The 24514-nt window shown below is 40.8% G+C and overlaps 1 protein-coding gene, 1 long non-coding RNA gene and 2 pseudogenes across 2 annotated transcripts in view; 1 reads left to right on the top strand and 3 right to left on the bottom strand.

Moving 5' to 3' along the window:
- Nucleotides 1-399: 399 nt before the first annotated feature.
- RGS2 (regulator of G protein signaling 2) lies at nucleotides 400-3618 on the bottom strand. Its single transcript, XM_032262906.1, has 5 exons — nucleotides 3465-3618; nucleotides 2413-2514; nucleotides 2249-2310; nucleotides 1512-1678; nucleotides 400-1263 (listed from the first exon to the last, which is right to left on the bottom strand). The coding sequence occupies exons 1-5, from the start codon at nucleotides 3572-3574 to the stop codon at nucleotides 1069-1071; spliced, it is 636 nt and encodes a 211-aa protein (XP_032118797.1). The 5' UTR covers nucleotides 3575-3618; the 3' UTR covers nucleotides 400-1068.
- A 7494-nt stretch (nucleotides 3619-11112) lies between these two features.
- LOC116539752 lies at nucleotides 11113-13922 on the bottom strand (annotated as a pseudogene).
- Nucleotides 13923-14310: 388 nt separating this feature from the next.
- Nucleotides 14311-15772, bottom strand: LOC116539751 (annotated as a pseudogene).
- A 5650-nt stretch (nucleotides 15773-21422) lies between these two features.
- The window catches only part of LOC116539744, a 38674-nt gene continuing 35582 nt past the window's right edge, over nucleotides 21423-24514 (top strand). Inside the window, exon 1 of the long non-coding RNA XR_004264164.1 lies at nucleotides 21423-22145. This is a non-coding gene — a long non-coding RNA (uncharacterized LOC116539744). The remainder of the gene's footprint in view (nucleotides 22146-24514) is intronic.

The following is a 24514-nucleotide window of genomic DNA, read 5'->3' as shown; positions in this document are numbered from 1 at the left end:
CCTTATTTGGCTTCTTTCTTCATTTAAGAAGCTTAGTTATGTGAATCATTTTTGTTCTTGTCTCCATTACATTGTTTTACTTCTCATATTTAGTTGGTCCTTAGATACTCGCAGAAGGCTTTAGATCAGCATTTTTAGTAACAAGGTTGATTTTTTTAAGATTAGAAAGCATAAACGCAGTGGTTCTAAGAATGTGATTTGACTTCCTTAGGCCTACGTAATGCTTATAGGTTTTTAAAAAAGAATTATCTGTCTGCAACTATCATTTCTCAGTTCTGGGGACTGTCAGTTCTCACTGGGCAGGCACAAAAACTGAAAAGCCTTTTACTATAAAGATGTTTTCCCTTTATCTGTCATATTTCTAGTTATCAAAATAAAATCACATCTAGACTCCAAGTGTTCAAAATTACTTATCAAAATAAATTTATTCAAAGTATTCAAAGACCACTTCAAAGTGTGGCTGCCTTCACGACAGGTTTGTGGCACTCATAACGGATATTGCAGCTTTCAACACCACAGCACTCATTCTTCACATACCCTTTTTAACAATGCAAACGTGGACCATGTCAGCCTCGGCGTACCATGAGACAACAGTACCAATGATCTGTGGTCGGAAGAACTTCAATACCCTTGCACATAGTAAACACTTTACTGAGTACTAAACTGAAACTACTATGTGGTAACAGGAACTGCTTTAGGGAAAGATGTACAACCAGCTACCTAAGGCCACATAATCCCAGATCTATTGATTTTAAATGCTTTTGGACCAACAGTATTACATTGTCTCTTTCATCATCTTACATTCCTGCCTTCAGAGTGGGACACCACGTTCAGACCACCTACTCCCTTCTTGGGTTCTACACACAGTGAGGGAAGCTGTTCTGACACCGGCTTCTTCTAGACAGTTACTGGCTTCCTGATTCACTACCCAACTTTGAATCAATAGTTCTGAGTGATGTTTCCTGAACACCCAGGCTGAATTCAAGGTCAGTCTTTATGGCAGGTCACAGTCTTTCCCCTTAGGAAAAAGAATGAAATGTCCTCCATTTTTGGGCTCTCTTTCACATTTCATGTAGCATGAGGCTCTGTGGCAATTTGTGGCTTTTTACACAAGTCCTGGTAGAATTCTGACTCCAAGAAACGGGGGTAAGAGTTGTTCTCCATCAGGCTGTATACCCTTTTCTGGGCGGTTGTAAAGCAGCCACTTGTAGCGTCTTGTATATTCTGGGCAATCAGAGTTTTGGTTTGAAAATCTATGTTTATCTGAAATAAAACAAAAACAGTGGTTTATTTGGTATTCAGAGTTAAAGAGTAAAATCTAATACTTGTAAACAAAAAAATAAAAATTATAATGTGTGATTAGCTTTACTAGCAAGTCACAGGGGCACTTTTGACATAACTGAAAGCGACAATGTGGGGGGCTTTTGCCCCCCTTTTTCCTGGATTCTTTTGTTTCACTTTTGTGCTAAAAATGTCCAGACTGTGCCGAAATTAGGAACTTTCTCTCTTACCTCTTTTGGAGCTTCCTTTTCTATGAAGTCAGTATATATTTTCCTTGCTTTTGAGGACAACTTTTGGGGTGATTTGGTTTTTTTGAAGTCTTCACAGGCCAGCCAGAATTCAATATTTTCTTCACAGAATTCAGACTTTAAAAAGGCCCTGAATGCAGCAAGACCATCTGAAGAGGGGAGAAAAGAAAGCATGCAGAATGTGAAGGACTGAGCGACCAAATGATTCCTTATGTCCCCCTAGTACTTCTCCCTCAAATTGTAATTATTTCTAAATGACAGTAATTTTCTAGATTTCGCTCAAACCTGTAATTCTCAAAAGTTAGCTTTTTAATGACTAAGATGCAGTTGGTAAAATGCTTACATTGGCACTCTGCTGCAAAAATATAAGTACTTAACTTTGCTGTCAATGCAAAATAAATATTTATAGGGGAGCCGTAAGTTCTCTGGGAACTATGCCTCTTGACAACATTGTATGCAATGGAAAAACTGACTTGAGCTTAACTATAAGCAACTGCCACTTTAATTTTTTTCGGCTATTTTTCTTCCCCACTTGGAGGGAATACATGCATTTATTTCCATGGTTAAACCCTGGGAAATAAAGGAGAGAAAAATAGGCTTTATCCTATAGCGACTGCACGTCTAATTCCCCTCAGGCAAGCTGCTCTTTTACTGCATGGACACAGTCTTTCCAGGCTTTTGTGATAATAGCAATGGCTCAAGTTCAAGAATTAACTTACATTTGCTGGCTAGCAGCTCATCAAACGCTTCTGACCACAGCTGTGCTTCCTCAGGAGAAGGCCTGAAAGAGAAGTTGTGCATGTTAGCTTACGCACATCAGAGTTCCCCTTTTCAGTTCAGCAACTAACTATTCATATTTGCAAGTACAGGATTCTCAACTTACTTGGTGAAAGCTTGCTGTTTGTTTTTTTTGCCGGTTTTGGGCTTCCCAGGAGTAGAGGAATTTTGCAAGAAGTAGCTCAAACGGGTCTTCCAATCTTTTAAACTAAAATAACAGAAATTTTTTTTTTTTAAATATAATCACCGAGTAGCAACACTTCAATATGCTACTGCAGCTGAACGCATTTTTACCAAATAAAGTCACCCAGTAACTAGAGACAAACCGCATAAGGTAAAGCAAGAGCTCTTCAAATAACAATCTTAGCACCCACTTAACATTTAAACCTCATGTACTGAAGACTTTCATCCATTAATCTGATCATATCTACTAGTTTTACAGCTAAGGGCAGGGCTACCTAGAATCACTAGGGGTATTTTAAAGAATTGTTAATGAATTTAGTTCAAAAGGCAGATACTATTTCAAAAGGACATCAGTTTGTTTGCAAGGTTAACCACAATTCCGAGACGTTTCGCAGTTAATGAAAAGGACAGACGTGGAACTGTCTGGAGCCAGCCCATGCTTCTGCCTTTAGAGCAGGAGGCTCTGGACCGTGTCAGAGACTGTGTACAAAGGGGTGGGTGGGCGACTGACTCCCCTGCACTCTCCCTTCCCCACCTACAACCCTTCATTTAAGCAGACGCTGCAGAACAATTATTTGTTCCACATTCGTGACTGGGTGAGATCTGCTCTATAATTAAAAAACAAAAATGGATTTTAAACGAGTATATTCAGAACTCGCAAGAGCATCTCCTTCCAGTAGCTGTGTAAGCGGATCAGCCGCAGGATTCTGATGTCATTTTGAATGCGGGGGGACAAAAAGCAAACTCACAATTCCTTAGCGCACCCACCACCGCCCTCATATCAGCTCTGCCCCTCGGCTCCTAAACTACCCGAGCGTCACCCAGATTTAACCTTACTTAACAAATTGAGCTTTTCGGCTTTTTTTTTCCCCCTGCAGAGGGTCAGGCTAGTTTCCTAAGGTCCAAGCCGAGCCGGAAAGCACCGCGTTGGCAGCTCGCAGTGGGTGGCGGGAGAGGGAGGAGAGCCATACTCACAGGGTCCGCTTCATCTTTTCGCGCTTCTCCTCGCTCTTGTGGCCGCTGCCTGGGCTCTTGTCCATGGGGCTGCAGTCGTGCTGAACAGCCAAGAACATAGCACTTTGCATGCTCGTCCTCGCGCTGCTCCGCGGCTGTGCGAGGCCGGCGGGCGCCGCGGCATTTATAGGAGGCTGCGGCTTGGGGGCGGGGCCTCGCCGCTCCGGCCCCGCCTCCAGAGGACGCGGATTGGCCGGCGGCGGACGCGCGCGGGGATGGGGTCAGCGCCGGCCCGTGGCAGTCACGGCCTCCGCCGAAGGGTCTCGAAGCCGGGGCGCTGCTGACGTGTGAGGCACCGGCTTCTTGCGCACTCCGGTCGCATCGCAGCGGCCGGCTGGGGCCGGGGTGGGAGCAGACAGAGACTTCCCAGGGTGGAGGGGCTGCCCGCGACCTTTTGCTGAGGCCGGCGGCCGGCGGGCTCGGGGCTTTGCGGCGGAGGGGAGCGGGAGTTGGCTGCGGCCGGCGGGGGCGCCGGCGCTCCTCGGCCTCCCTGACGGGCTCCCGGCCTCGGCCTGTGAACCGAGGCTGCGAGGAGACCCTCGCCCGCTTTTCTCCGCCATGGATTTAAGGAAGGCGCACCCTGAAACGTGGGCTGCCCGGGGGCAGGGGGTGAGGCCCGCGCTGCAGCTGTAGGGGCGTCTCGAACTTGCGAATGACCGTTAGTCAGCGAGTGAACAGGAGAAAATGGCTTCCTCAGAAGGGTTTGCATTTGTTGCCACCGCCGGGCACGAGGCGGGGTCTGTCTGCAGGGCCGAGCCTCCTGGCGAAATAGAATCACAGACCTCCCTGTGGTGGGAGAGAAAGCTGGAGACGCATGTCACAGCAGGAATGTCCCAGAACCAGCGAGTTCAAGAAGTCAGGGTTTCCTCAGGAGTCGTTCTTGGTTGAGTTGGGATTTACCAGAACTTTCAATAACGGGCAAAAAAGGAGTTAAGAGTTTCCTCGAGTAAGTTTTATTCGTTAATTCTTCAGGTATCATCTTTACTCCTGAAGTTTTTTAAAACGACGTGGTTGGTAAAGACAAATAGATTACCTCAACCCCTTAATTGGCTGCTTTCGGACAGTATTACCAGAACTAGCCAGTGAAATGTTTAAGCGGCTTTGCCACCAAGCTACAGATATACTACTTGTATTAGACTTGTTCAAAGAAAACCGGGGGCTGCGTGTGGTCACGCCTGTAATCCCAGCACTTTGGGAGGCCGAGGCGGGCAAATTGCGAGGTCAAGAGGTCGGGACCACCCTGACCAACACGGTGAAACCCTCGTCTCTACTGAAAATACAAAAATTAGCTGGGCGTGGTGCCAAGTGCCTGCAATCCCAGCTACTTGGGAGGCTGAGGCAGGAGAATCACTTGAACCTGGGAGGTGGGAGTTGCAGTGACATGAGACCGTGCCACTGCACTGCAGCCTGGGCGACAGAGCGAGACTCTGTTTCCAAAAAAATAAATAAATAAAAGAAAAAAAAGAAAGAAAATTGGAAATAGTGAATATATTCTTAAGGTGAGCTGCCAGTAGCTGGAGCTCCAAGTTTGACTTGGAGGGCAATATCTGCAGTTACTTACAGCAGTTGTGGGCTTTATTGTGGAAAGGAAGACCGTGTAGATTTCAGTAATAGATGCTTGGAAACATGCTTGTGAACTGTATGAATGTCATTTTTCCTTAATCATATGCTCTTCCTCTCCCAAAGAACTTCGCATAAGATTCCTACATCTGTTTTCACTTTCTGATGATTCAATACATATTAATAAGATATCTGTAGTATGCACACACTTGCTTTTTCTCACCAATGTAAACCTAAATATATTTTATACTTAGAACCTTAGATGTTAGAATTCACTCATAGACAGCTAAATTCAGTCGTAGGCCAGGAGTTCTGACAAAGAGGCAGCAGAGAGAGAGCTGGACTTCTGTCAGGAGACCCAATTAGAGCCTGGGCTTAACCAGTAAATGCTAAGTAACTGTTGGGACGGTAGCTTCACACCTCTTTGAGTCCTAGTTTCTCATCTGTAATAAGAGTAACATGTTTTTCTTGGCAGCCTCATATTATGTGACTCTTACATGAAAGGTCTTTTATAAGCTCTAAAGTACTGTACAAAAGTTTGTTACTGATTTGCATACATGTGGAAAAAGGAAATGTTCAAACCATAGCTATTTAAGATGGAAAATCATACGAGGATTAACTCAGAGGGAATTAGGTTGTAAATGTGTAGGTACTATTAAATATCAATTTGTAGGTACACAAATATACAAGAAACACAAATGTGTAGAAGATCAGGCTCATAAATATTTAATAAGTGCTCTCTGGATAATAAATCAGAAAAATAAGCAAACCGATTAACATTTAAACTTTTCAGGTTGGGTATTGTGGTTCATGCTGGAAATCCCAGTACTTTGAGTGGCTGAGGCAGGAGGAAGGCTTGTGAGGCGCATGCATTCAGGCTACAGGGAGCTGTGATTGTGTCATTGTACTCCAACCTGAGTGACAGAGTGAGACTCTGTCTCTTAAATAATAAACTTTTCAGAGCTCTCCAAGCCAAGGGAATTTAATCATCTGAATATATTAATAAAGTGAATATACATGTACCTGTGTAACTGGTTTAAATATAGATTATTCTTGATGTTTTTGTGTTTAATATAATTCTTCGCTTTTTTCATAAACCCTTCCAGATCAATGACTGATGTTAGGTGGCAGAAAATTAATTTTTCTCTGAAAGTTATGTTGTTGGTTAATAAATCTGGGTATAAATCAATTTGTAATTTTTGTATCTATGTGTAATTTTAAGAGTTAAGGCAGTATCTGCTGCAGACTGCAAAACCTTTTCCTCAAAAACTTGCCATGTTAATGTCTTTTAAAAGACAGTCCAATATATGTATTTTTACATATACATGTAATATATATATCATATATTTCACGTGTATATGTAATATGTATTACATGTATATTTACATATATTACATATATTTACGTATATATATATATGTAAAACAAAAGCTGCAATTTTGATGACTTCCCTTTTTGTTGTTGCAACTGGCTTTTAGGTAAATAGAATTGCTCCACATTAAGATGACACATATTTTCCATCCTGTGATAGAGGAAGAAACAGTGCAGTCAGTGGATTGTAAAAGCGGTGCAGCAAAACCACAGTTTGAGTGGCTGATAAACCATCCATACATTTTCTGTGTTGAAGCTACCATGCCCTCTACTGGAGAGATTGATTGAACACATTAGTGGTAGAGGTTTTCCAGATAGTTTATGAACTTTTTATAATTTTTAAAAAGTTTATAGAAGAAGGCAAACAAAAATACAAGTTTCTTGCATAATGTGTCTTAGATTCTTGTATTATATCCTGTGTGTCTCTTAAATTATGAAGAGTAAAAATGTCCCCCTTCCGCTTCCACGCTATGATTCTCCCTTCTGCTCCCATGCTATGCTAACCATTATTAATAAAATTATTAATTCCTATGAACTAAAAATATTTATTTAAAATAACTCTCCTATTTATGCTTTAGAAATGTAGAAACCGCTGGATGCTGTGGCTCATGCCTGTAATCATGGCAGTTTGGAAGGCCTAGGAAGGAGGATTGCTTGAGCTCAGGAATTCAAGACCAGCTTGGGCAGCATAGCTAGACCCTGTCTTTACAAAAATATATTTTTTAAAAATTACCTAAGCCTGGTGATGTGCACCTGTAGTCCCATCTACTCAGGTGATTGAGGTGGGAGGATTGCTTGAGCCCAGGGAGTTTGAGGCTACAGTGAGCCATGACAGTGCCTCTGCCCTCTAGCCTGGGTGACAGAGGGAGACCCTGCCTCTAAAAACAAGTAGGAAATTTAGGAACCAAGATAATTGCTTTAAAAAATGCAAAAATATCATTCTGTGTATCATTCTATTCTTTGCTTTTTTCAGTAAGATGTTTTCTTTTCCAAATTTCTAAGAGCTCTAAACCTGTTGTTTACCTTGTGAAATGTTAAATAGGTGCGTTAGTTTAAAAAAAAAAAAAAAGGAAAAAGAATCAGGAAGTTAAATGCTGTGTGGTGATGAGTAATTGGAAAAAATGAAAACTTTTAGTACCCTAGTTGTTGAATATATTTAAAGAAGTATAGTGCCTGTTTTCTTAACAAAATTTTTTTCTCCGATTTAACTTTAGTTGGTGAAATATTCTTTTAACAGAATGAAAGTGTGACCCCATGGGATTTTGTACTGTACTTCTTAATCCCTAATATGATCTGAGATTTAAAAATTATGATTAATTTCTGAGAATGTAATTTTCAACCCAGAAGCTGAGAGAAAATGAGTGTTTTTGTCAGAAATGAATCAAAGGTTAAACGTAATACTTGACATGTATTATGGTGAAGTTAATAATTTTACCAATCCTTGTACTGATAATTCCAGTTAGTGTAATTCCATGGCTCTGTCTTAAATTTATACCAAGAATAAATTTAAGTATGATATGGAGCATGTCATACTTCAAATGCAGGCAGGGCCTACTTACATTTTATAGCCCCCTCTTTACAAAAACATCTAGATTACCTTCATAAACCAACAACAGGAATGTTATGAAGTTATTTATTTTTTATGAAGTTATTTTATGAAGTTATTTATTTTTTCTGAGAAAAAATACTAACAGGTTGAAATACTTTGAATAGGTTTTTGTAGCTATTAGGCCCCTAAGGTAAAGGACTGTAAGTATGAGGTCTGAATAAGGAAAGTGTTTCCAATGAATTCCTGCTGCTGCACTCTTTTTGTGCATGGAATACCAGCTGAGAATAGGTGATATAAAATCGGTTACATAGATGGCCTACTGTCTATGAGGTAAAGCTAGGCATTTCTTTTTTTGCTATTTCTTTTGACTGGGATTTTAATTTCTGTCTATGGAATTTTGCCAAATTATTGGAGTATCAAGTGTCCTATTGACTCCTTTTTGGAAATTTTGGGATGTTAACAAAATACAAAATTTTAAATATCTATCTGATAATAGTCACAAAGCCTTTTTTAAAAGTCTGAAGAAGGTAATTTTTCATCTAGTAAATAATCTGTTTACATTAGTATTTCTTTTTCAGTATACTGATGCCTGTTCCTATGTAGAGAGCATTAATCCATTTTAGACATCAGTTTTCACAGATTTTTATTCATGGACTACTCCCTGATAACCTAAAACCGTGTGGATTTCTCTCCCAAACACATTTTTGAAACAAAAATTCTAAATCTCAACAGAATTAATTAGAAAAAATGTCATGCTTTAAAGGAGATATCTGAGGCCTTGACACAATCACCATGTGGCACTAGTCCCCCAAAATTTCCCAGTTTCAAAAGACAGAATAATTTTGCATTTCTTTTTATGAAGTACCCTTAGGAGAGTGGGATGGCTGGAGGGGTTGTCCATAATTGGCCTACTTGCTTTTTGTTCCTAGTTTCTGTCCTAATTTAGTTAGAACCTAGGCAAATTGTTTAGCTTTCTTGTGCTTAGGCTACTTGTCTTTCAGGCACAAGTAGTTATAGCACTCTTCCTTTGTAGGAAGTTAAAACAGTACTGGAAATATCCTGGACAGCTTGGTTGATGATAATGCACAGCTCCCATACCTGGCCTTGAGCTAAGCTTTGTAGTAGGACTAGTTTCTTCCAGGTGACTATTTTGGCCATTTTTCTGTCTTGCTCCTATGCAGGACCCTCGTTCTTTTTGCAGGATCTGTTTATTCATGAAGTTTCCTGGTGGTTATCTTGTGCTCTTCCAAATGCTCCTTTGGGCACATCAACGGTGTAAGGTTACTTTTTAATTTAAAGAGTATTTTTGTAGAGCAGATGAAAGTGTACAGCCCAATTGAGAGGAAGGTACAGAGATAGTGCATATGTCTTCTGTTCCCATACATACAAAGCCTCCCCCATTGCTAGTATCTGACAGTTGATAAACTTACATTGACATATTATTAACACCCAGAGTCCATAGTTGACATTAGGGTTTGTTCTTGGTGTTGTGCATTCTGTGGGTTTAGACAAATTTATAATGGCATTTGCTGTAGTCAGTGTTCTGGATTTTGGCCATTGGAACAGGTGTGTAGTGGTATCTTGTTTCATTTTGCATTTCTCTAATGACATATAATGTGGAATAGCTTTTCACATGCTTGTCATCTGTATTATCTTGGGTAAGATGTCTGATAAACTATTCGGCCAATTTTTTAGTTGAATTGTCTGTTTTCTTATTGTTGAGTTTTAATAATTCTTTGTATATTTAGAGTTTTGTTTTTTTAAATCGGATATCCCCTTTGCAAGTATTTTCTCCCAATCTGTGGCTTGTCTTTCCATTCCATTGATGTTATATTAGCATAGTTATTTAAAATTTTAATGAAGTCCGTTTATTCTTTCTTTCATGGACTGTATCTTGATATAATATCTAAAAATTTTATATTAGCAGAGTTTGTAAAAATTTTAATGAAGCCCAGTTTACCAATTCTTTCTTTCATGGATTGTATCTTGATATAATATCTTAAAAAGTCATGTTCACATCCAAGGTCATCTAGCTTTTCTCCCCTGCGATTTTCTTCTAGGAGTTTATAGTTTTGCATTTTACATTTAGGTTGGTGATCCATTTTGTGTTATTTTTCTGAATGAAGTTACTTTCCCAAATATTTATGTTCTTCCTCAAAAATGTTTTGGAAATGTATAGCTCTTTACATGTTAATCTTTTCGTGTTTTTTCGTAGACTTATTCACTATCTTTACAGAGTGAATTCTCTCCACATCAGATATTTGCTGAAAGCATTTCTTTTTCTCAGTGCAATATAGGAAGGACTTACAGTTGACACTGGTGCCTTTGTCTCTCCCTTTCTGACTTCATTTCCCAATATTTCTGATTGTAGTGAAGACTTCTCACTTGGAGACTTGTAATTTTTCAGTGTGTCAACTACTTTATTTCCTTCAGTTAATTTACAGTGAACATCTGGTTAAGAGTTTCTAAAATAAATTTGAAAACAAGCCCAGCTGAAGCCAGGTTAACCACTTGGCCTAGCCCTGTCTGGATGAACTGTATTTAACTACTCAACATTAGTCATATTTTTTCAGAACTCTTTTGGATTTATTTTTAGAAGTACCCATGCTCTGATGCATCCATTATATCTGATTTCAGGATTCCACTGTTCATGTTTTTTTTTTTCATGAACAGCAGCCTTACCTGTCATCTTTAGCAAATGGTTGATCTAACTTTATCATTTAAAACTTATTCCATATGCACTAGCTTTTTAAAACTTTATTTTCCTGATTAATAAGTTTGCTCACCTTTCTATCCACTCTTGAGCTTCCTTTTTCCCAGTTTAATATGAAACATCTTAATATAAAAACAAATGATCATTATTTATTGCATTTTCTTAAGAAAATCCAGAAAAGAATTTCCATAATAGTATTTCCATAATAGTACAGCATTGCAGATTGAAAACTGAACTGATTTTATTTTTAGTTATTTATTTTTTTTGCTTGACTTATTTACTTGATGTTACCTTCTTGAAGAGGTCTGCACCCCAGTTACCAGGTATAGGCTCCCCCACCAAAAAAAAGAAAGGAAAAAATGTCAAAGAAGAAAGATGAGGATCTGGAAGGAAGGGTGGGACGGCATGTCGGGTGATCAGTCTTCACATGCAGCTGCCTTCTAAGCCACGGAGGGGGTTGAAATCTAGGTTGCAGTCTCCTCCCCTCGTATCACCTTCTCCCACTGACTGAGATTATCCCTGCATCCTTTAAGGAGAGGCTCCGTGGGAGGGAGGATCTGGGTAAGGGTTGTATAGCAGGGAATGGCTACAGCATTGTAGAACCCAAGCTGGCTTTGTGGGACTTCATCCATCTTGTCTCTGTCCATCATAGGAATAGGCTGTATTCCCAATTTCTTCATTTCATCACCCTCAGCCACATATATATGAATTCTGCATGTATATCATTTACCATCAATTTTATAACAGGCCACAGTTTTGTCACAGAACAAAGATCACAGGCAGTCATCATCAAACCAATTACACGGTCTCTATTCTCTATGTGATTGATTATTAAGGTTTAGTGATCCGGTCTGGTATATCTCCTCCAACTGTTTCCTGTTTCCAAAGAATAAAGCAAAGTCTGTGGCAATGATGGCTTTGCGGATGATCTCCAGCACCTGCTTATATTCACTGGAGCTCAGGGTGGAGAAGATATTGTGCTCTCCAACTGGAGGATGGACACCGTCTGGGAGAAGCGGTGCTGCTCCATGGTGGAGGTGGAGTAGGGAGCTGCCAGAGGGCGGTCGAACTTCTGCGGGTACCTGTTAGTAAAGCCCCCGTGGTCCAGGTCATGACACAGATACGCAATCAGCAGTCCTTTGCGCTCAAGGTCTGTGAAAAGCGTGTGGCTGTTCTGAAGCATGGCGTACATGCAGTGCGCTACAGTGACCGCATGCTTCCAGTTGTGATAGGGAGCTTGCCGGTAGTTCTTCTTCACAGACATAATAAAACGACACAACTTTTCAAGCTCAAAGCAGGATGTCCCATAGGACCGATGAACCATATAGACAAAAATTCCAGGCCACATGTTTTCTAAAGGACCACTGTCAAGTGGAATAATTCAATTTCTTTGCGGAGATGCACGGTAAGGGTGAATTGCGTGAGGCCTTGCCACTCTTCTGCAGTACAAATGCTGTGGTAGGACAGCTTTTCCATCGTTACCTGGTAAATGCACTCTGAGTGACGAATTCTATGATACATATTAGCACATTGTAAGGCTAAAGCACAAAAGACGGCAAACATTTTAAAGTTGTTTTCATCTGCTTTAGAGAAGGCACTGACACTTATTTTGTTGACCATTTGCATAACACCTATCACGCTTCCTTGGCTGATGGGCATGCACAGGGTGTTCCACGTGGTGTGGCCTGTGTACAAGTCTACTTCTCTGTTAAAGCGTGGGTCTGCATAGGCATTTGGAATGTTCAGGACTTCCCGTTTTCCGCGTGGTGTGGCCTGTGTACAAGTCTACTTCTCTGTTAAAGCGTGGCTCTGCATAGGCATCTGGAATGTTCAGGACTTCCCCTGTTCTTGCGACTTGGCCAGCAATTCCTTTCTCTATTGAAAATCTTATCTCTTTGGTCCTGTTTAAGACAGGTTTTCCTTCCTTTTCCTCTCCAATATCAAAAAGGTCTGAATATAACTTCTTGTTCTTATGGTCTACCTGGAAAAGTGCACAACGACCGGCATTCACCAGGTTTTTTGCATGTATCATCATGCGTTCAAGTAGAGAATCTACTGCAACTATGTTATCAAAATATGTTTTTGATACATGGAGTAGAACGTCATTCAATTCAGTCAGTTTGGCAAGGCCTCTGCATGCCTGCACCTGACGTATTGCTACTGAAGCCCAGGCAAGATTTGCTGTTGCAACCTCTTGGTGACTAAGACAGAAGGCTCCTTTACCCCAGTGCCGATGCAGCTCAAGAATACCAATCAACTCACCAATTGCAGTGACAATTGGTAAGCGAAGAACAGACTGGAAGCGAGTCCCTGATTCCAGTCCAGTACCTCTTGGGAATCGTTCATCCCCAAGGATGTCTTCTACTAGCAGTGTTTTCCTGGAGTCGGCCACATAAGCAGAGATGGTGGTGCCCGGGGTGACGGGCCCAGCAGGGCTGAGGCGGGGTTTTCCTTCCTTTATCCTAGGCGGTGTGAGTATGCACAGCCTATTATTGCCCTCTCCAAGGAGATACAGTGCAAATCCATCAGCTTTTGTGGCTATTTTTATGATGTGGCTCAGTTCATAGAGGAGTAGCTGGTTGTCTCCTTCTGTGTCCAACTGTTGTTCTATGTAGCTGTTTAGTTTGTAAGGCCGGTTGCCTCGCCGGGAGTTCGGACACGCCCATCTCCTTCCCCACTTGAAAATTACATTATCAGAATATGCCCATCATCTAACCTCACCCTTGGAAATCCCCTCTGCACTCAGCACTTAGCCCGCTCATCGAAAATCCCACCTACCTACCAATAGCAGCTCACCCCGTCCACATCCTGTTTCTCCAAATCCAATCAAACACCTTCACTCCCTATAAAACCCCACTCCTGAGAGGAGTCGAGCCCGACTTCCCTGGCCTCTCTCCCTGGGACCACAGAACCTCGCCCAGGAGCTGAATAAATTGGCATCCAATTTTCTTGTGCTGGCCTCAGTTTCCTCGTTTTTAACTCGGCAATAAACCTACAGAGAATAAACTTTACATAGTTCATATGCAACTCCCTGCATATTGGTATCTTGGTAACTGCTGACTTCCTTAGGAGCCGATTCATCTTCTGATTTGTCATTCTTCCTCTTCAGCCATTTCTCTACTCTCTCTGCACTAACACTTTCAGATACAAATTCGTCTAATACCTTGGGGTGAAGAGAAAGATATGCCTTCACTTTTTCATCGGTAAAGCCATATAATGCTGCCATACCAGTTAACCGTCAACTGCTGGGTCACAGGCAGCAGCGGGAGTGCGTCTCTGGCCAACAGCCCGGAGCTGGCGAGTGGGCCTCCACAGCCTTCCTCCCTGGTTTGGAATCAGTTACACCACCTTGCCTAGGAATGCAGACTTGCACAAATCCTTAGATTACTTTCTGTCTATCTGGAAGCAAAGGTAACAGGCTGATGGGGTCTCCCATGGCCAGACTCTCAGGCCCGGGATTGGCCAACTGCCACCCCAACTGATTCCAACTGCCATCCCAACCGATTCCAACTGCCATCTCAACCGATTCCAACTGCCATCCCAACAGATTCCCCAGAACTGTTTTTAACAGAGCCGAACTTTCAGATAAATTGACTTGCACTTGATTGCAGAATTTAACATTTATCAGATGTTAATACAGAGTCAAAGTGGCAGATAGAACTTTTCAAATTGCTTATGTTTGTTGCAGCCGGTTGCACTGATAAACCCACAGGCTGTATTCATCATTGCTTGCATCTCTGCTCTTCAGAGCCAATAAACTTTGTCCCACCCACAGACCATCATCATAACACGTCATCCAGATGATTAAATATAGAATATGCCTATGCAAAACATCATACTGATCTCATGTTGATACTTACAGCATACTTGGAAACTCCCATTCTAAATTTTCCTCCAGTGGAACAAGAGGCAACTTTCCGTCTTGCTGGGCAACATCTATATAATTTGTTAGGTTTAGCGGCCCTCCAAGACATTTTCTCTCAGAGAGTTTCAGTGTCTCAATGGCATCAACATATTTTATTTGAAATTCTGCACAAGTATTTGAATTATTGTTGCTTTGTCCTGAGCTCTTGGTGGAATCTGTATTCAGGCTGGCCACAGGGCTGGACTATGAAAGGCCCCCAAGGCTAGAATCTGCAGACTTGGTCTTAGTACTAATTTCCCCACTTTGGGAATGGCTACTACTGTGTCTTTTTTTTTTTTTTTTTTGCCTTTCCCAAATATTTTTCACTGTAGCTTCATCTAGAGAATATCACTATAGAATTGAATATTATTTTATTACCTTCAAAGATTCTAAAGACAGGTCTGCACAGTTAGCTTTCTTTCATTCTAAGATAGTTCTTTTTTAGAAACAATGTACCTCAACACCAAGAGTCTATCCCTAGGGTCGCCTATGCTTCTGTTAAGAGTCAGAGCGCTCCAAACCTCCTTAGTTTCTTGTGAAAGCAGTTTTATACTTCTCATAATAAAGGAATTTTTATCAGAAACATCTCTGTGGTGCTGTGTGAAGTTGTTCTTCAGTCTTCTGATATATTTTGAAGCTGATTTGCTTGTACCTACTTGAAAGTGAATGTGTTTTTATGCATTGTCCGTTATTTTGCTTGATAAATCTTCTGGATATTTCTTGTCATGTCAGGTTCAACTTGTTCTAAATGTCCAGATCTCTCTTTGCTAAGTCCTTTTCTAAAAGAGTGTATTCTGAGTCCAAGCAAAGGGTTGGAGATTTTTGGCTCTTTTTTAATGGCCTCCAGTTTTTCCATTTCTGATAGTTTGTTCTTGAGCGTGGATTCCATTAAAGTTAATTCAAGGCCTTTGAATTCTTTTTGAATGAGGTTAAATGTGTCAAAAATTTGAAGCCTTTCCTCCAGAAAAGCAGAAACGTCAGTGGCTAGTTCTTTGTCTTTACTTGCGTAAGATAGGCCTTTAATTATTAAAAATCTGACCATCACTATAAAAAACACCATATTCTACAGCAATCCATGGGTATCTGGGTCTGGTTGAAAGTCCTCTGGCAGGGCTGCCACTGGCTGGCACAGTGTCCTGTAGAACCAGTGCAACACTGAGCATCATGGCCATGAGCAGGCCCTCTGTGATCCCCTAGGCTGTTGTGAGGCACATCAGTTTGTCAGGATGCTCAGAGAGTATTCTGCCTGGAACCAAACCAGTGTCTGGTAGACTTCCATGGAGGTGAGACAGAAGGAATAATTACAGTAAATTACTGGCTAGTTCTTCTCCTCTCATTTTTTTTTTTTTTTAGAGACAGGGTATTCCTGTGTTGCCCAGGCTGGAGTGCAATGGCTATTTGCAAGTACCATCATAGTAGTATACTACAACCACAAACTGGGCCCCCTGCCTCAGCCTCCTGAGTAGCTAGGAGGAGATAGATATGCATCCCTGCACCTGGCTTCTCCATCTCTTAAATAAACTTTTCAGTTTGTGACCCTGGGTCTTTTAGCCACAGAGCACCAAAAACTTATTCTCAGAGCCTCTTTCTGTCTGGCTGGCCTTGACTATTCATAGAGAAGGCAGAACACAAGTGGGGAAAAGATTATGGAGGAGTCTACAAAGGGTTTCAACTTAGTTCACCATTATGCCTTTAAAAACAAAGGAAGAAATAAGTTGGAATCGTAAAAAGTTTTCACACCTCAAGACTGTGTAGTCCAGTTATGAGCCAGGAAAACTCAATTTTCTCGAACTCTTTTTGCATGTGGTGAAATGTTTGATTATGCAGAAGCCCTTCAAGATACTTCTTTTCAGAATGATCATCTTTGAGGGTATTAGAGGCTGATGCAGCTGTCATCACAGGGGTGATTCCTACGCAGGGTGGGGACCCAGGCTTTGTTCAGCTCATTTTAACAACTCATTCTTGGCCAGGCTTGGTGGCTCACACCTGTAATCCCAGTACTTTGGAAGGCCAAGGTGGGAGGCTCCCTTGAGCAAAGGAGTTCTAGATCAGGCTGGACAACATAGTGAGACCTTGTCTCTAGAAACAAACAAACGGAACAAAAATCAGCTAGGCACAGTGGCATTTTCCCAAGGAACTAGCTATTCTGGAAGGCTCCCTTGAGCCCACGGGTTTTAGACTGCAGCGAACTATGATTGTGCCACTGGACTTTAGCCTGGGCAACACAATGAAACCCTGTCTCTAAAAATCACTTCATCAGGCCATTCTTGCATTGCTGTAGATAATTACCTGAGACCAGGGTAATTTATAAGAGGCTTAATTGGCTCATGGTTCTGCAGGCTGTATGGGAAGCATAACATTGCAACTTCTGAAGATACCTAGGGAGCTTTTACTTATGGCGGTAGGCAAAGTGGAAGCTTGCACGCCACACGGTCAAAGCAGAAACGAGGGAGAGGGAGGGAGGGGAGACTCTGCACACTTTTAAAGGGTCGGTTCTTGTAAGAATTAAGTCACTGTGGTGAGGACAGCACCAAGCCACGAGGAATCTGCCCACATGATCTAAATACCTTCCACCAGGCCCTACCTCCAACACTGGGGATTATATCTCAACATATTTGGAGGGCACATCCAAACTATGTCACACATACCATCTCATTGACCACAAACTGTAGGAATTTAAAAAATTCTACTTATTTCTGCCTTTTTTTTTTTTTTTCTTAGAGACAGCATCTGGTAGTGGCACAATCATGGCTCATTTCAGCCTCAACCTCCAACACGCAAGTGATCCTCCATCTTCAGCCTCCTGAGTAACTGTGACCACAGCTGTAAGCCACCATTCCTGGCTAAGTTTTTTGAGTTTTAGTAGAGACAAGGTCTTGCTATGTCTCCTAGGCTAGCCTTGAACTCCTGAGCTCAAGGGTCCTCCTGCCTCAGTCTCCTAAAGTGCTGGGTAACAGATGTGACCCACTGCGCCCAGCTCTTCCTTCATTTTAAAAGGTGAAATTGGTGAAGTAAGTTGCTATACTGGTTTTGGCAGGGCCAGGCTGGGCTGGGCTGAATGGCTCTGCAGGTCTGGCTGAGCTCCCTCACGTGTGCTGAGGTCAGCTGATATGGGCAGAATAATAAGAGAGCCATTGGGAAACAGTTATCCAATCTGCCTCTTCAAAAGCTCACCCTGACTGTGAGATGTCAAAATCTCATTTGATTGCCTTTCCATAAAGTCATGATCCTCAGGGAGTCTGCAGGTTTTCTGGAAATAAGATATAGAATCGTCACCCATTTCTTCTGTCTCTTGGGGTATATCATGATTCCTTCCAGGGCTGGCAGATGACTGATAAAACATAAAGGGTGTCTGGAGGAAGTTGTCTATGCTTTGTGAAGCCTCTTTTTAAATTTATTTACTTTTTCTTATTTTTTCATTTTTTAATAACTTGTTTTACCCACATGCCTTCTATCCTTCTGATTCCCCCTCTTAAAAAGTAATATTAAATATTTAGGGTTTCTTTTTGTCATGTAGTACATCAACAGACCTCCTTAATAGACTCCCTTTTGATTTGAAAGAGAGAAGCAGTCAAGAACACAGCTTTATGACCATAAGGAAGTGTGTTGTGAGCATATGTGCTTTGGGGGAGGGTAGGGAAGAGGATAAGTGCTGATGGTTATGAGAATTTAAAGGATTAGCAGAGCTGTGATTTAAGGTGGTCAGGAAAATTTTCTCCATAGGTCTCTTAGGTCTAAGCCAGGGAATGTTTGTAGAAATATCAGATTTTTCTTTTTATTTGGGAAGAGGTTGTCTCCTTTCAATCTCCTTTTTAGCTTCTGTTCATTTGCCTTTTAACTGTTGAAATTTCTTAGATATTGTCTCTTTTTGTTCTGCAGATTTACTCTCTCTCTCAGATTTACTATCCATTCCCATAAATTCAGGTGTGATCTGAATACTGACGAATACTTGTGCTGATCTCTGCTCATCTCAGGCCCTTACAGCTCGTTGACCTAGCTTGATTCACTTAGATGATGAAAAGGCAGTTCAAAAGAAAAACCCCACAGCATTTAGCATTTTCTATCTTTGCTCCTAAAGCTATTTCTTTGCCTTTGTTCTCTATCTCAGTGAATGCTACCATACCTGAGACAAAAAATGGGAGGGAGAGGGTAATCACCTTTGAGTCCTAGCCTCTCCTAATCCCATATTAGATCTATCCTACTTATTTCTGCCCATTATACAAATTTAAAAATTTGGGTCCAGGCGCAGTGGCTCACGCCTGTAATCCTAGGAGTTTGGGAGGCCAAGGCGGGCAGATCACCTGAGGTCCGGAGTTCAGGACCAGCCTGACCAACATAGAGAAACCCCATCTGTACTAAAAATACAAAATTAGCAGGGTGTGGTGGCGCATGCCTGTAATCCCAGTTACTTAGGAGGCTGAGGCAGGAAAATTGCTTGAACCCGGGAGATGGAGGTTGCTGTGAGCTGAGATGGTGCCGTTGCACCCCAGCCTGGGCAACAAGAGTGAAACTCCATCTCAAAAAAAAATTTTTTTTGGAAAAAAGCTTTTATTTCTTTTTACAATTTTTTAAAATTAAAAAGATATTTTTTGAGACAGAACCTTTTGTCACCCAGGCTGGAGTGCAGTGGCACAATCACTGCTCCCTGCAGTCTCAACCTCCTGGGCTCAAGCTGTCCTCCCACCTCAGCCCCTGGAGTAGCTGGAACTTCAGGTGCATGCCATCAAACCTGGCTAATTTTTAAAAATTTTTTTGTAGAGATGGGGTCTCACTATGTTGTCCAGGCTGAATTTTATTCTTAAATATAAGCTCCTTCTCTCTACTCCCATTTCCATTTTTCTAATTCTCTTCTTATCTTTCTTATGAATTGAAGCAAGACATCTAATCTTTCATCTATTTTTTTTTCTAAATTACTTATTTTTTAGTCAGCATGATTGTACTAAAACAATTATCTGATCATTGTTCCTTTCCTGCTTAAAACCACTAATGGCTTTTCATTGCCCTTAGGTTCTAAATTCCTTTACTTGAATGACAAGATTCTCTATATCTGGCCCCTGAATGCCTTCCCACGCTTATCTTTTGGTACCCCTGCCTTGCTCTCTATGCTATTATCCTATTAAATTGTTTTAGTTCCTTTACATGCCATGCTTCCTCATTCCTCTGTCTTGGACCTCTTTCTTATTCATCCGATTCTTCATCTGACTAACTTCTATATTATTCATACTCCTTCAGGTATTGCTTACATAAACTTTCTCTCCTGAAGACTTTTCCTCCTGCCACTAACACATCTGACTGAGATGCCTCTCCTACGTGTTCTCACAGCACCTATCAATTTACTTACCGTGATGAATTGCAATTGCCTAGTGTCTTGTCAGTACTCTGACTAGACTGTTAGTTATGGTGTTTATTTTTGTATGTTGGCCCATAGAGGATACTCAGCCATTGCTAAGGGAATGGATGGATGATGGTGTTACAAACTCAGGTTCAGTTGCTCACTGCTTGCAGAGTCCAGTTAACAAGAGGGAGGTCTGGTATAAAGAAAATGCCTTTTTATTCCAAAGCTAGCTTAGGGGAAGAAGTACAGGCTTCCTGCCTTGAGGGTACTGCTTTGCCTTTGGTGCAGAAAGTAGGTGCTTTTAAAGAGGACCTATCATGAATGGCACACAGGGGAAGTAGCAAACAGGTGGGGACTCCATGTATCAGCTTAGTGCCTTATCTACTGAGCAGTTGAGTTGGTGTCTTCATGGGCAGAAATAGGTTGTAAAGGTGCCTGAAAACTCTCTAGGTGAGAGAAAGAGTTTTGCAGTAGGACCTTGGATTGTAAATCAATTATTATCTCTCAAAGCAACCTACTGGTGGGTGAGAGCTCTGTTCTGGAGCTTCTGAGCACATAGATCAACTTGCCCTGCAGGGCGTGTCTGGTGAAGGGAAGGTAAAATGTTACCCTTACCCTTACATTTCTAAAAGGCTACGTGGAAACTGGGGGATAGGGAGAAATGGAGTGAAGAGAAAAGAAGAGAAATAATAATTTAAAAAATAGTAACTGTTTCTCTTTTTCTTAGCAAAATGAGGATCCTTGAGTATAGTAGTACGAATGAATGATTACTTTTCCAGGGAGTCTGCTATCTGTATCAGTGTTACTTGGTTCAGAGGTTCATATGTTCATGATGTCTATAAATAAATTCTGTTTGTAACTTTATAAGGTTTCCATATTAGCATTGAATTTTGCATTGTTTACAAATTAATTTTCTATTTTTTCTTTTTTTTGAGATGAAGTCTTGCTCTGTGGCCCAGGCTGGAGTGCAATGGCACCACCTTGGCTCACTGCAAGCTGTGCCTCCCAGTTCAAGCGATTCTCTTGCCTCAGCCTCCTGACTAGCTGGGACTACAGGCACCTGCCACCACATCTGGCTAATTTTTTGTATTTTTAGTAGAGATGGGGTTTCACTGTGTTAGCCAGGATGGTCTCGATCTCCTGACCTTGTGATCTGCCTGCCTCAGCCTCCCAAAGTGCAGGGATTACAGGCATGAGCCACTGCACCTGGCCCTATTTTTTCTGTTAGTATTTTCCCCTTTGTAACTTAAAACAGAACTTACTATTTTTTAAGTATGGTTCTTACCTGTTGTAAATGGAACACTTTGTTTGTAAAACTACTTAACAGAGGTTCAAATCAAGGGGAAAATTGACAAGGCAGTGATATATAGGATATTCATTTAAGCATTTTAACATGTGGATAATCTCACATTTCCTCTAGTAAAAACATTTAAAAATACCCTGCAGGATTAAAAAAATCAGATGACATTATTATTTATTCTCATTCTACTATTTTTTATAATACATGTTTGAATGAAGCTATATGTTTATTAATTTAATAATTAATAAAATCTAATATAAAAGTAGCTTACTTCTGAGACTTTTAAAGGCTTTCCGCTTTCAACCATTATATAATAGGTTAGTTATCTCTTCGTAGTTTTTGTCAGGCAAATGGACCGAGGCCTAACACAGTACAGATTTTAGAGGACAGAACATTCTCTAATGGTTTTAAACCTTTCATAATTATAGCAAGCAACTTTCTTCATTCTTTTACTACACTTAAGCTCTGGGTTTCTGTTCTTACATAACCACTATTGCTGTATTTGGATTCAACTGCTGAAATCCATTATAGCAATTATGAAATATGCAAAATTATCAGTCTAGACAACGTGCTGAGATTCAGGAAGAGGAAAACAAATAGGAAAACCTTAAGAGTAGTCAGTCGGTAAGGGCTCCAAAGGAAAAACACAGTCTTCATTTCTGCTTTTAGGTTTTTATGTGGGGCCTATGTACTTACCTCTCCTCCTCTGCCTCACCTTCTTACAGTCCATCAAAAGAATAAAAACGTAAAAAAAAAAAAAAAAAAAAGAAAAAGAAAACTGCTATAGCACTACTGGAAAAGGGAGAGAAGTGTACCTGTCTACCATTGACATATAAAAAATGTAGAAGTTCTGGAGCATGTGAAACACAGGGAACCACATGGAGCCAAACTAATCAGACTTGAATAGCAGGTAATATGGAGCCTCTTGAGAAGCAAGTTAGTGGGTCATTTCCTCAACTTACCCTGGAAGAGTTTTCATTTTGGAGCAACAGGTTTAAGCAAGCATGCCCTGAGGGCGAGAGGTGAGGGTTAAATTATATTATTTTAGAAACTTTACTAGTGACTCATATCATATGTTTCCTTAGGCATTACTTTATATGGATAGTGTACTAAATAGGAGAAAATTAAAAATCAAAGGCTATTTAGAAATTATTAAAAATGAGATAAAATCATATATGAAAATCTATGGGATGTGTTCAAAAACATACATAGAAAATAATCCAAGTCTTAAATTAATTTTGTAATATAGCAGAAAAATTGAAAATAAATTAGCTAATCCACGCTTATCACTTAATGGTTTTGAGTAGTGCTGTATTAAGAAGAATTACAAAGATGGGTCTGTGTTGACCAGTGAGTGCAGCTGTTAAAAAGTAGAGACACCACGGTTCAATACATTTTGTTAGATGCACTGTGTAAAGCATTAAGAACCAGATGATTCTTTTATTATTTTTAAATTATTTAAAAATTTTCCTTTAAATTCTGGAATACATGTGCAGAACGTGCAGGTTTGTTACATAGGTGTATATGTGCCATGGTGGTTTGCTGCACCTACCAACCCATCATCTAGGTTTTAAGCCCTGCATGCATTAGGTGTTTGTCCTAATGCTATACCTTCCCTTGCCCCCAACCCTCTGACAGGCTCTGGTGTGTGTTGTTCCCCTCCCTGTGTCTGTGTGTTCTCACTGTTCAGCTCCCACTTATGAGTGACAACATGTGGTGTTTGGCTTTCTGTTCCTGTGTTAGTTTGCTGAGAATGATGGCTTCCAGCTTCATTGATGTCCCTGCAAAGGACATGAAGTCATCGTTTTTTATGGCTGCATAATATTCCATGGTGTATATGTGCCACATTTTCTTTATCCAGTTTATCATTGATAGACATTTGGGTTGGTTCCAAGTCTTTGCTATTGTAAATAGTGCTATAATAAACATATGTGTGAATGTGTTTTCAGAGTAGAATAATTTATAATCCTTTGAGTATATACTCAGTAATGGGATTGCTGAGTCAAATGGATTTCTAAGAACCAGATAATTGTTATATTGCTCCAAAGCACAGAGTGAGAGGAAATTTCCCCAATTATGCAAGCATAATTCTGGTACCCAAACTGAGGAAGAAAGCATTCAAAAGAAAACTAAAGATCTGGGCATGGTGGCCTATGCCTGTAATCTCAGCACTTTGGGAGGCCTAGGCAGGAGGATCACTTGAGGTCAGGAGTTCAAGACCAGCCTAGCCAATATGGTGAAAGCTTGTCTCTACCAAAAATACAGAAATTAAATGGGCATGGCAGCGTGTGCCTATAGTCCTAGCTACGTGGGAAACTGAGTTCGGAGAATTGCTTGAACCCAGGAGGTAGAGGTTGCAGCCTGGGTGACAGAGTGAGAACCTGTTTCCAAAAAGAAGAAAGAAAGAAAGAAAACTAAAGATAAATTTGTAGTTACCTTAATAAAATATTTTCAAATATGTTTCACCAGTAAACATTGTAAAATAAGCAGAAACATTGTTTACAGTGAAATATAAAATTCTTCACACCTACAAGTGATAAAAGAAGCTCCTTTCAATATCATAAATTAAAGAAATTATATCACAATTCACAGATAAGGTGGTGAATACCAACCATTCAGCATGAACAGCACGGATGATAGTGACGTGGCGGAATTCACTTTTGTGACTGTTTAGTGACGGGTTATCACATGGGATGTGAGGAGTCAGTAGCGTCTAGACTGAAAGTCTAAGAATATGTGAAAGCTGAAGTAGAATGCCCAATACCTGATTTTTAATATGAAACTGTCTTTTGCCTCGTATGTTGTGAGTTGGTTATCTGTATGCCTGTCTTATTTTCCTTTGCTTTCATGAGATAAGAACTATAATGATTCACCTTTGTTTCCATCTAGGGCAGTCTTTTCCATGGAGCGGGCGCTAAGAAAACAATTCACTGAATTTAATTAAAGAGGCTTTCGCATAGTAGGAAGTTCACTGGTCTTGGAGACAGGGATTTGGTTTCAAGGCCAGGCTTTTGTCAGGATACTTCCTTCCCAGCTCAGCTAGGGCTTACGCGCTGGGGAGCCTCATTGCCACCACTCTAGCCTGCACTCAGAATGAGCTCATTCTCTGTGTTTTCCCACAAACGTGTTCTTCCCTTTCTGGGGCACTTAGCACTCTCCTGTGTCTCCTCTGTGAGACAGTGGGTGTGCTGAGTTCAAACTCTGTCCTCTGAATCCTGTATTTGCAGAGATTAGTACCCCATATAGTGCTAAAAAATTTTATTATATGAATGAATGGTT

The sequence above is a fragment of the Sapajus apella genome, unplaced genomic scaffold (genome assembly GCF_009761245.1).
Source record: "Sapajus apella isolate SASKATOON/1434 unplaced genomic scaffold, GSC_monkey_1.0 scaffold132, whole genome shotgun sequence".
Lineage (NCBI taxonomy): Eukaryota > Metazoa > Chordata > Mammalia > Primates > Cebidae > Sapajus > Sapajus apella.
Note: the sequence above shows the minus strand (reverse complement) of the source record. Positions and strands in the feature narration are given on the sequence as shown.